Source organism: Nematostella vectensis, chromosome 6, assembly GCF_932526225.1.
Source record: "Nematostella vectensis chromosome 6, jaNemVect1.1, whole genome shotgun sequence".
NCBI lineage: Eukaryota > Metazoa > Cnidaria > Anthozoa > Actiniaria > Edwardsiidae > Nematostella > Nematostella vectensis.
Window position 1 is genome coordinate 11,933,024 of NC_064039.1, and position 12,593 is coordinate 11,945,616.

General features: G+C 38.9%; 2 protein-coding genes across 2 annotated transcripts in view; both read right to left on the minus strand.

Annotated features, from left to right (window-relative positions):
• The window catches only part of LOC5520906 (solute carrier family 49 member 4 homolog), a 40,452-nt gene that overhangs the window by 21,878 nt on the left and 5,981 nt on the right, over positions 1–12,593 (minus strand). The gene's annotated exons all lie outside the window — the stretch shown is intronic.
• Positions 6,337–10,026, minus strand: LOC5520900 (homeobox protein HMX3-A). Its single transcript, XM_032366211.2, has 2 exons — positions 7,787–10,026; positions 6,337–7,620 (listed from the first exon to the last, which is right to left on the minus strand). The coding sequence occupies exons 1-2, from the start codon at positions 8,046–8,048 to the stop codon at positions 7,172–7,174; spliced, it is 711 nt and encodes a 236-aa protein (XP_032222102.1). The 5' UTR covers positions 8,049–10,026; the 3' UTR covers positions 6,337–7,171.

Here is a 12,593-nt window from a genome sequence, read left to right on the forward strand (position 1 = left end):
GTAACTACAATTCTCAGTCCAATACAAGGCAACTTGTTAACTATATGACAATACATTTATAAATGATATGTTGTATGTACGTGGGCGATATGAGAAGAGGGTTGTGTATACAGGACCTCCACGTTGCACTACAGCTCAGCTCGTAAACCCTCCTGGGCGCCTGTCTTGGAGACCCCAAACTCCGTGCGTGCTTGATATTGCACGGAAACGGGCGCGGCGACCACATCGATTGACTAAAAGCAATTAGATATATCACATCTCAAGTGATGCTCATTGAACACCTCAGGAGCGCTTAAATGCTAATTGCTTGAATTGAGAGGGATTTGAAGCATTGCTTCGCCGGTTTCATAGCATTTGGTAGTCATCACTCTCTTGATAGTTGGACAACTCTGTTGTTTATACGACACACGAGCTGCACGAGTGCCATTGACAAATTCCATTCAGATGATGGCATGCCTTAAGCTTGTGAAAGGCTCCCATGGGCATTAAGCTTGTAAAAGAACTAAAAGAAATACTGTTGGGGATTCCTAGTTATCGGTTAAAAGTCCATATACGAATAGCTGGTTTAGTTCTGACATAGGGCGCGTTTTTTACTCCTGATTCCGGAATGAGAATGATTAGAATAGAAAAAAGCGCTCGTTCGTTTATCCCGCGTTCCCATTCCGGAATGGAATAAAGGCCATTCCACCCATTTCTGTTACCCGTAGCAGAATGACTCGAATGCCATTCTGAACAATTTCTATCAACCATTTCCATTCCATAATGATAGGAAAAAAACGCATCCTTAGTCGATCAAACTATTACTAGGCTTTCAGCAGAATGTGATGGTGTCATTAATTGTCTAGTATCTTTTTTATCTGTAGGGGTTTGTCTTCAGCTAGTTAGGAATGTGATATGAACTGTTAAAGAAAAGCGAGGACAGAAAAGAGAGATGGGGTATGATGAGGGCAGAGCAAGTATTTAGTAGAGTTGGGAGAGGATGGGCATGAGTGCTTTCGTGGATTTGATTGTTCTGCTTTCTTCTATCCTCTTTTGAAATTCTTTTCGTGAAGGCATTCTTCTCGTCATTGGCTTTTAGTGTCGGTATTTGAGGCATTTAAGTGCCTAATTGATCATATATTTTATGGAACGAATATATTTAGTGAAATTAGCTTTTTATATTCCCATATAATTATTGATTTTAATTTATTATACTATCTTGGGCCTCATGAACGTTTTTTTGGTAAAAATCAGCATTTCACATGATTTATTGTTGAATACACTTTTATACGCTGTAGTTATAGTCATCCACGCATTCATTCTCAAGCCGCTTTGTTGTTGTCAGCGGCGCTGAGTTATTATTGACTTTACGACTGAGCTGCTTTTCAAGTCGATTGGGCAGTCCATTGACCGTGAGTTTTTTTCTCTCCTGAACATTCGTAAAAATAAACCAATACATATGGCTAGTAAGGCCTATGTACTAGAAACTAGCCCTATGTTTATACACTTTTTATTTTAGACTTAAATATCGTGAAATATATATATCATAAGCATCTTAGGTCTACTAATCTTTTTTTTTATAAATTTTGCATACTATTTAAATTATATATTATTAAATTATTTTATATGTCTATTATATTATATTAAATTACATCTTTTATATCTTTTTATCTTGTTTGTCTCTGTTCGCCATTGCTGTAGTATGGTGATTTGCATTTTGTCTCATTGTCCAAATTAGAAGTTTTCAAAATTTTTTCTCGTGCTGCACGTTAATTTCATTTAACTACAGCTTCTTACAAACGTAATTCCCAACAGTTATTGATAAATCTTTTTAGGGAATAAGAGTTATCTCGTGAAACAAAAATAGAATATCATGTTTTTCTCAATGTCTCTAAATCTTCAGTTTGACCACAAATCTTCAGTATGACTTTTATGGGAAGTTATTCACCATCGTTACAGAAAAAGTAATATAAAATACCATGTCTTTCTCAATGTCTCTGATCTGCAGTTTTATATGAGAAGTTATTTGCTATCGTTCGTTTATTGTAGATCAGTATATCCTTTTCAGCAAATTCGTGTGTCAGTTTGCGTAAGTCTCCTTAAACACTCCCACCGAGTAGGGAAGGGAAAGGAAGCTGAGCCGACTTTATCCAGAATTGCAGCCATAGGCTGAATTACTCTGGATTTACATTACACGGTGTCTTATTCGGACTGCTATATAAGACGCACTGTGCTGCCGCGCAGTTTACATGGAAGAGAGTGTTAGTATATTAATGCCCCTTTAGATTATGCGGCCAAGTAGAGACACTAGATATGGGCTCTGCCTTCTCCAGTAGTTCTTTAACGTCCCACAATAACAGGTTGGTTAGCTAGGTTTTTGCGAGACGGGACCTCCATTTAACATAGTCATCCGAACCACGAGGGATATACAGTCCCCAATGTAGAGAGCCAGGTTTTTTACACGTCTAAAAAAAACCCCTGACCTGCGGTCGTACCCTGTTCCTATTTCTTGAGAAGCGAAGCCCGTATAAAACGTAGCGCACCTTTTGGAGAGCGTTTAAATAAACTAGCTTCCAACTTTATCCTTTCTTAGGTACTCACAAAGAAGATAACATAATATCAATATCAACTAAATAGGTCCATTAACCTTTATTTTTTTTCCTTTTTCCATTTTTTCTTTCCCATTCAGGGTTTACTAATCATTTAAATTACGCATCCTGCAAATGATTTAAAGACGCTCTTCAGCTTTTTCGCGTTGTAGAGTTCCAATGCCTGGTAGCCTTTTTAGAGTCACGAGATGTTAATACTTTTTTATACACTAAAGAATTAACTCGATAATATTCCACAATCAATTCCCTCCATTTTTTTTTCAAATGTTAAAGTAATGGGCCTGCGGTCAAAATTATAGCTATATAGCTTCTCAGCATTTTTCTTCTAAACTGATAATCCAAGACGATTGGGATGTCCTAGGGAATCGTCGCTTATTGTACTATATCATATTTAAAAAACACTAAACACAATTATTATAGGGCCATAAAACGTCCATCGCGGATGTCGAAATATAGACAATAGTCATAAACGATTACAATGTATTTTTTTACCAAATCCCTTCACTAGTCCAATATCTCACAACGTTTCGGCTCTTTTGACTTGAAAAGCTAACGATTCTTACGATACTCTCACAGTCATGCAAATCCTTGATGCGCCGAATTGAATAGCATCCCTCGTTAAAGCCGCAAATTACATTTAATTCTTCTTATAATGACATTGTCGGAAAATGGTACAAAACTGATTTTATCACAACTCATCTTAAGTCGATGGTTTTGTCATTAATTTCGCCTTCGATTTGTAATTATTAAAAGCAGGACCGTTAAGCACGCACAAAGAAATGTCAACCCCTTTGGAAAAAAGTAGACGTTGGTGAATATACTTCTCAGTTTTAGATATAATAACGAATTGTCTGTTAGGTGTACTCTGTTCGCACTCCAATTTTAATCCCGAAACTGTCTGTTTAGTCTAAAGCGCCCATAAATCTTTTCTTTGAAACGATAGCAATAGTGTGTCGTGTATATAATTCACATTTAGAATTGAATTGGTAATAATAATAAAGTATCTATAAAAATAGTTTCTAGTTTATAGTCTTCCGTGTGTCTTTCTACACTGGGCCCGGTAACATAAGTGAAAGACGGCGAAACATTTTGTCACAGCCCATATTGTTTGACGATGTGAAGAAAGTGCTCTTCTCCTAAACTAATAACTCACTTGATTTCTCCATTCTTGACAGGATTGGGGAGCTGCTTTTAACAATATTGGTCGTGTAAGTGTCAAACAAAAATAATCCATTTTAGAACTAAGAGTGAAGTAAACCATTCAAAGTGGCTCGTTTAAACTCCCTTTGATTTGCGCACCCTTTATCCTCGCTCCCTACTTCCTTGCTAATTCGTTTAAGGAAAGCAGCAATAAAACGTCTCGTCTACAAAAACCCCACAAAAACTAACTCCCTGCTATTTTCCTTAAGCTGTTCTATTACAATATTGGAAGCCCTACACGCGACACAAGTATAACCTAGGAGACACGCAAGCGGTCAATATTAAGATCTTCGTAAACGGTTCAAATAAAAACCAAATGTTCCTAAACCCATGAAATATTGAATGCTTTTCAGACAACGCGCTGAAAAATTATTCCCTGACGGAAAGCATTGATAATTTATATGAGAATAACTGACTTTCATCGAAACAAGAAGCAAAGACAAAAGGGGTTGTTGTCTAGAAGGGGGCTAGCTCTCAAGGGCCGGCAGGTGGAGTGTTCCGACCATATGACCATTAGTGTTCGTACTTCGTACCAAGCTCATGCGCTTCGACCCATTGTTTTCCTGTGTTGGCAGTTGAACTGTCAAATTTAGCCATACAGGTTTCATAGAAGCCTAGGAGCGATGTTTTAATTCTTTTCCGTTCATCAGATATCATTACAGGAACTGTGAGTGATTGAGCGTAGCACTGTACAATTTGCACTCCCCGTAATCGCGTAAGCTAGCAGACACAACAATCGCATCTCCTGCGTCTTTCTATCTACACACTTTAGCGCGCGCTGCCTTAAGGCACACACTGGCTGTACGCAGAGTAAACACCATTTCAAAGTGATAAATGCCCCCTCCCTGTGACAAATTTCATTTTCGCTTATTAATGGTCTTTCGCGATGGCTCCGAATTAGAGATGTTTTTATGGAGACCATAAAACGTTTTTTCGAAAGCAAAGTAAACAGCTTTATTGAGATAAAAAAGTCTAATGTGTCTTTTCGAGTCCTAAAACATCTTATATCGCTACCTTTATCTTGTTCCGTCTGTTTTGATATAATTATGGAGCACTTGTAAAAAAAAAAAAAAGAAAAAAACTCAAAGGGAATTACAAGTAAAGGGAGATGAAGCGCGGCTTGCTATGATACCAACTAGAAACAAATTTACAAAGCAGTACAGGGCTTTCGGCTTTTTTTATTCCCTTCATCCTTCAAAGCGGTAAAATTCGAACAGCGCGTTTCGTACTTTTTGGTTTAAATGGGGGCGTACTAAAAATGTAGTGTTTGCGACCGGCAGGCTACGGTGGTCATTTTCTAGCTACAAGTTATAAGTTATTCAGTACAATGTCAACTAGTATAGTACTAATAACAGAACAGTTTTTTTTAGATAATATAAGTTATCTTTTTCCTCCCAGGTGTTCACACCAAATAGCTTTTAAAACAGCTCTATTTTGAACAAGGAAAAAAAGGACTACTCGACGAGTCTATAAATGTTTCAGTTGTTAGAAAGCGCACTAATGGCTGCTATTAAAAAATTCGATAAATGCCATAATGCACGGATTACTAGACCAACTACCAAAATAATAGCGTTCTGTTAACCTTCTTTCAGACATTCATAATAGTAATGACTGTCCTTAGCAAGAGCGCATTAAAAACTTGTCTAGAAAGCTGCTTCTTACACACGCACGAGATAAGTTAGGACGTTAGGTATGGACCAAGCGTTGATCGCTTGTTCTGTAGAACACCTAGTTGTTTTGACAAAAACGATAATGATGTAACAGCTGATTTTGACTTTTAATGTGCGCTTCATAAGACAATACTACCTGAAAAGATTCAATTTTTCTCTCACTCAAAAATTTTATTGCCTGATATTTTCTTGTAAAGGAGGGAAACATTTTGGTGCTTTCTAGCGAATCAAAGCTCTCGTTGCAATATCCCGCGGATGTTTAAGCGAAGTATTTTCCGTATTTTTGGAGAAGCAGCAATTACCGATATAGCCTTGCTCCGACCTGCTTATATTTATTGATTCGTGTCGAGTAGCGTTCAGTGAAAATCATCTCGAAGAATTCTTGAATAAGTCCTGGGAGTGGCACTTGAATTACAGTGGTATGAGCGCATCTTTTATTGTAGTTGCACAATATGATAAAGCATTCTATTATGAGAAATTTAAAGGGCTTCATTTGCTTTTAGAATGAATAGAAACACCATCGTCACGTTTTACCACAGAAAACTATCACATTAACACCTCTGAACATTCTATTAATGTTGTGTGGCGCAGCAATTTGATCAATTACTTCAACGTTAAAGTATTTTATGCAAAAAGAAACGCAAAAGGTGCAATGCCTTTGTTGATGTTTTGATAAACTTCCAGGGCTTGTGTTCTAGGTGTTTGTTTTTCATTTTTAAGTAGAATAACATGTTGTGTTTCGCATAAACGGCTCCTGATCGTCTGAGGCTGTAGTGTAATAAATGTTGGAGTAATCTTCTTAAGCCGACGCAGTCTTTGTTTGTAGTTCTACACGTCAAACTTAAACGGAGGCTAATATCTGTCTTCAAACAACACCATTACACGTGAACATATTTTATTTCAAAATTCTATTACTAAAATTTCCATCCTTTTTACATTTCCCCTCTTTTTGTGTCATACCTTCTTTTTTCGGCTGCAGTTATTTCTATATCATTTCGACTTTATCGTCAACGGACGTTGCATTGTTTATTTTGTAGAAGAAAGCAAAGACGCCACTTGGGAAAGAGTTACTCTCATCAAAACGTGTAATTCAACCCTGTCGATGAGATCCCAATTGAACTCGAAAACCGATTAACAGTTTTTGTAATCAAACGGTGCCAACAAAGCCTATCTATTAATTCTGTCGATAAATCTATAGAGTGCGAAAAATCGGCTTTTTCAAGGGCATTATTTGCAGGCAAATATAACGGTCGTCTTCGCTCTTAGTTTTAATAATTTTTGGTATTGAATAAATAGGGTGTAAATAACATTTGTAAACATAGCTGTGAAGAGACAGTCATATGCAGTGGCAGTCATGCCGTACTCGAAATTCTCAGTCTCCGCCGAACCCTCTAAAGTAACACTGAGTTCAGCGCGTAATTCAATAAATAAACCGATTTGAAATCTAACAATGTTTGTACAGTCCAACAAAAACTCATGCGATTGATAGATTCTTCATATTTCTTTCGACCCATTGTGGCGGTTCTTCGTATTTTGATATAACGCAGCGATATTTGTTTTCTTGCTCGATGCATTGCAAACATAATGTCGGTGTCGGCCAGGGGTTATTTATCAGCCCTGTAGCGTTCTCTCTTCGCGACCATTTCTGAAGAACCAGCCCTCTATTCACAACTGACGGTGGCTTTATATTTACAAGTTTACCTGCTATTTGACCTACACCAAAGAGCTCATGGACGGCCGTAGAGGGTGTGCAAATAAATGCGAGAAGCTCGGAGGGTACTGCATGCTAGCGTACGGATGATGGTAAAATGGGTACGAAGAGTGCGAATGTTCTCTACTCTGTTCATGGTACAGTATCGGTACTCGCACCATCCTCTGTTGACTGGCTTGAGCAAGAGTCGCCGCCTCCATTTCCGCGGCGATTTGACGCTTCCATTTGTTGCGTCGGTTCTGGAACCAGATTTTCACTTGGGTTTCCGTGAGGTGTAGCTGTGATGCCAGCCCTGCGCGCTCTGAAGAAGACAAGTAGCGCTTCATGTCGAATGTTGACTCTAGTTGGTAAACTTGACTGCGCGAGAACACTGTCCGAGTCTTCTTCTTTCTGCGCTTTTTGCTGTCGTCTCTTTTGTCGTCGTGAAGGTGTGCGTCTTTTTCTAAAGACCCTGCAAGCAGAAAAAAACAATCAGAACCTGAACTACACTCCCGTGTCCAAATTCTTAATTTGTTGCGAAACTTATGCAAGTTTTCGGAGGTATTGCTTATGATTGCTTATGAACTGCGGTTAGTAGTAACACTATAGCGCATATTGCGGACTCAATTTGTACTTACTGTCGTAGTCCGGGGACGTCTTGGTGGGGCTTAAGTCGGAGGACTCGGTCTCCCAAACGCAAATGTCCTCATCTTTGTCCTCTGGTGTAAGCTCCTTTAGGTGCAAAGTCTCTCCTTCCACGTCCCCCGATAGAGATTTGCGCTTATCGCGCTCACTCTCACTCCCCGCGGTCGACTCACGGCGTTCATTATCTCTCTGGCTGTGAGTAGAACTTAGAATGTTGGAGATGGAGAACGGGTTGCCGCGTGCTTTCTCATCCATACTTGATCAAGACTGATTGATTTAATGAGTGCGAGCTGTTTGCTGATTTTTTAAAATGAGAGAGTAATTTCAGGAGCCTAAGAAAAGGCAAACAAAGCCCATTTGTGTTGGTCTCAATGCGTTTGAGCTTAAGTGGCGACGTTTTAAGCCTGTGATAATGATCGCGAATAAAAACGTCAAACTTGTTAAACGGTTGACAAGCAAACGGAGAGCGCTGATTGGACGAGCAATACATCTAATGGGACCGTGAGAAAGCTAAAATGCACTTCCCCGCCCCCTTCTTTGCAAACAACCGGGAAAACTGATAAAACCCACTGTGATTGGCTGTTAGTTGCTATCAATTAGCCCTAGACACGTTTCCACTCTAAGTGTGTCCATGTTTAGCCTTTTTCAATTGGCCAAACGGTACACAATTCAGCAATTACGCGCTGTGTATTGCATGACAATCACCCGAGACCCTGCCAGTATACCTTCTTCTCGACACAAGTGGGGTATTTGTCCAAGGCCTTGTCAAAACGAAGGTTTTCTCGCCTGGAACGTTATCAGGTCTAGTACGTATTACGCCTTTGGCGCTTTTTTCTCACGCCCCTTTTTAGCACTCGATAAGAAGACGTTTGAATTAAAAGCGAAGTTGTCTAGAATTCGCTTATCATCGGGGGCCGGATACTCACTACCAAACATAGTTGGTTTTTGTAAATGTTTTGAATTTGTGGCTGCAAGGACAGCTTGATGCCTTACCCGAGAGACACATCTCCATAACAATGGTATGATTGATAGGTGAGGATGCAGATAAGTAAAGCTTTGGCCTGAACGAACCTCTAGTGAGAGCCCTGTGATAACTCACCACACACGACAATAACAACAGGCTTTATTCGTTTCTCTGCCCGATAAAACCAACACTTAGGCTGTTTGAAGGACCCGAGGTGATGCGAGATGATTTTGGGTATTTCTACTGCGATCAAAATTGATCTGATGACTGCTTTATTGGCTTAAGTGAGTCCAGATGCGGCAATAATCAGATGCTAATGAGTCAGTAAGCCATCGCTGAATTGAATTCTTCCAAGGGCCGTTTCGCTTAAGAGGTATTAACTCATTATCACTGACAGTCGAGAGATGACTGATTGATGATGGACCAATTGAGGAGACTTAAACAACAATTGGCCTAGCCAAATCCTGAATAGAACAACCCGGGCGCTGTTAGTGGCCTATTCTTTGCAAGAGTGATTATGCCATGCTGTTATTTACCCTATTTTCCAAAGCGAGTAATTTTTTCTCTTAATCACTTGTATTTATGAGAAAACAAATACACAGAAGCCTGATATTGGGCCACGAGTTGATCCACAAATGTCTATTTATTCTATAGCTTACTTCTCGGCAGGAGCCTTTTGTCTTGCTGTTCAGGGGTATTATTTAAACCACTAAATATTCGATTTGTTTTATTTGTTTATTGGCTGTTAATAGTGTGTTGAGTGGCTAGGTAAGAATTGCAGCGTCGTAGTAAAATATTCAAACAATAAAAATGTTCGTTTCTTACCGTATGAGGACCGCGCGCGGTATGTTTCAAGAAAAGATCGTGCCGAGAATTTTGCTCTGCGTACTTTACGACGGCTCGATAACCTTGTCGTTGTATAACGCGATAGTTAAATGTTTTAATGGTTGGCTTACCACCGGACCTGCCTCGACGATTTGCAAACATATCAGATTTAGCGCGCCATATTTAGTTTCATCTATAACATTAAGGTTTAAGAGCAGTAGATAGGTTCTTGGGCGATAAGCTAAGTAACATGGAAGAGTGATGAGAACCCAGTCAGGCAATTTGTTCTTGATCCTTTACTCTATCGCCCGACTCAATTGTTACTTTTGTTCACAATGCGAGCATCGGATTAGTGATTTTTAGGCAGTACTAGATAGGGCAGATAAAAATTAAAAAAAAGTGATTTGGGTAAAAGCATTAGTCTGCGCTCATCCACTGTTATCTAGGTTGCTTTGCTTCCGACGTGTCACTAGAAAAGCGCCAAATCTCAGCAAAAACACACTAATATCAATAACTTTGTTGGCCGATAAGATTAATTTCCTTGGGATTTAAATAAATTGGAAAAATAGAAAAAAGTTTGTCTCTTAGAATAAGGTAAAGAAAACGATTAATAGAAAGGCATTTAAAAAAAACATGGATACATCTGTGATTGAAGTTGGGCAGTTTGTCAAAAACCTCGAGCAGATTAAGCGACAAAAAGTAGAATGCGAGTGATTAAAAGCTGTCTGAAGCGACCGCATGCAAACTGGTGGTCACTAGCGCTACCCATATAAGTCGTATTCTGCTTTTAAAGCAATTAAACATGTAAGTGATGAATAGGGCTCATATCCGAGTGCTTCAACTAGTGGCTATGAAACCGAGACTCCACACATTGTGAAAAAAGATGTTGTTGGCGCTTAGGTACTTTGGGTAATGTCTCACCAAATGTATAAACATGGAGAGAAGTAGCTGATAGCGATCTTTTTATTTTGTTTTACTTCTAGTTTTCCATTGAAATCATGTGGGCAGAAATGTGATTGAAAATGTCCCTCCCCCAACACTCGAGGCGACAGCTACCAATGTCTGACAGCCATTGCACTTCCACTAATACAATTTATAGCACTAACACGATTTTACGAGGGAAATAAAGGAAGAAATAAATCAGGACATTCCATATTTCTATTCTAGCTGATTATTTCCTTTAGAGTGTTAATGGTTGTTGTCAATCTACTATCACCGATACTGATTTCTTTTGCAAATAGCCATCATTAGTTTAAGAGGAACGGCGCCACTTTTGCTCCTTGACACAATAGCCATAATGACTGCACTACACTTATCGTCTTACATTTAAAATTCTATTTAGAGATAAACACAACTATATTGACCACTGCTCCTCCTTGCGTATTTGTATGTGAAAATAAATATATTGTATTTTCTTAATACGAGTCTCTTTTGGAAAATCAACGCCAACGGCGATTCATGCTTTCCCGCTTAGAAATTGCAGCCCCCCATATTCCATTTATAATTTCTGCCTTAATCGTCTTAAAAGCCAGTATCGAGGTAAAGCGTTCTTGGCGCGAACACTAGATTACTTGGTTACAGGACCGTCAGTGACACTTAATAATTGTTTGAATATTCTCCACTGTGCTCTTATTGTTGCTACTAAAGTAGCACTATTCTGCGTAGCCTCTCAAATAGCTGCTGTTACGTGCAGTTTCTAGGATTTGGGACGCTACTAATGATGGCCGCAGGGAGTGTTTTGACATGTTCGTAAAAAGCCATGGTTCACCATTAATATTTCAGATAGTCTTCCTTAGGATGTCAAGGAAAACAATCAACTGCAGACTCAAACAAGAGCTGATTCACTTAGCGCAAGAAAAATTTCTTTGTCAATTAACAGATTCTAAGAGCTCGGAGGTAATTTTCACTGGCACTAAATCGTTGCTTTGAAGATACAGAGTAATTCTATTCAAAACAGAAAATACGATTTCTTCAGACACCCTACAAATAACGGCGAAGTATCGCTCAATTAAGGCTTAGCACAAATGGATTAAACCTATTGTTTTCGTAACTACAACGTGTCCTACCTAAACGGTATTCATTGATGAAATCGTTGTTGTATACACGCAGTTCAACAAAAGAGGAAGTGTTTGACCTAGGACCGATTTCATGACCTCGCTTTTTATAAAATATATCAATAATTTCTACTCATATGCGAACATAGAACAAAAAATAAAGCCCTTTTTAATATTAATATGTGTGCGTTCAAGTGTAGCAGAACAGCTTTTAAAAGCAGTTGGTTTAACGATAAACAGGTTATTCCAACTGTTTAGTCAACAATTCAGCGTTAATTGGTTCACCCTTTTGGTTCAGAACTCGACAACAAGCAAAGGTTCTAATTGGAAGCGAAAGCTGCCGTATCTGTACAATACGTTCTAATGCTAACTCATTGTATTTAGCTAGCCAAACACGTTCGTATACATCAGTACTCGCCATGCTATGTTTGCAGGGCAATTACCATCGTATTGCCACTAAAAGTAAATATATACAAAAGGCTGTAGTGGTCTTTAGGGAGTTGATAACTTTGACAAATATTTCCACCTGTGACGTAGTTATGCTGGTTAGTGTATTGTCTATGTATTGACTTAGTTGGCGAGATATTTTGCCACCAGAATAAGGCGAAAGGAGACAATCAAAAAAAGGTAGAATCGACGATCGATCTTACAGTGCCTATCCAACGTAACTGAGGCGTTGCAAATGATAAGTGGGAAACACCATTTTTTGAACGTATAAAGGACCGTAAACAATAGGCGCTGATGGGCTGTGGAAGTGATTAAAGTGCCATTCACTCGCTAAAAGCTCGTAAACAATAGATCTATTTCAAACCGCTGAAAGTTAGACTGTAAATAAAACAGGGTAAAAATTCCACGTCGGTGAAATTCCTGTACCACGGTTTTGCCTTTGTCTATACCCTCCTAGTTTTTAAATATTATCATGAACTGAACTCAACAAGTGTGACTTTTGGGACTTTT

What these genes read in the sequence shown, in the direction of transcription:
- LOC5520900 (XM_032366211.2), bottom strand. Translation starts at nt 8,048, where the DNA reads ATGGATGAGAAAGCACGCGGCAACCCGTTCTCCATCTCCAACATTCTA. An exon ending in GACGTCCCCGGACTACGACA is followed by an intron (nt 7,621 to 7,786) that starts GTAAGTACAAAT and finishes TTCTGCTTGCAG; the next exon opens with GGTCTTTAGAAAAAGACGCA.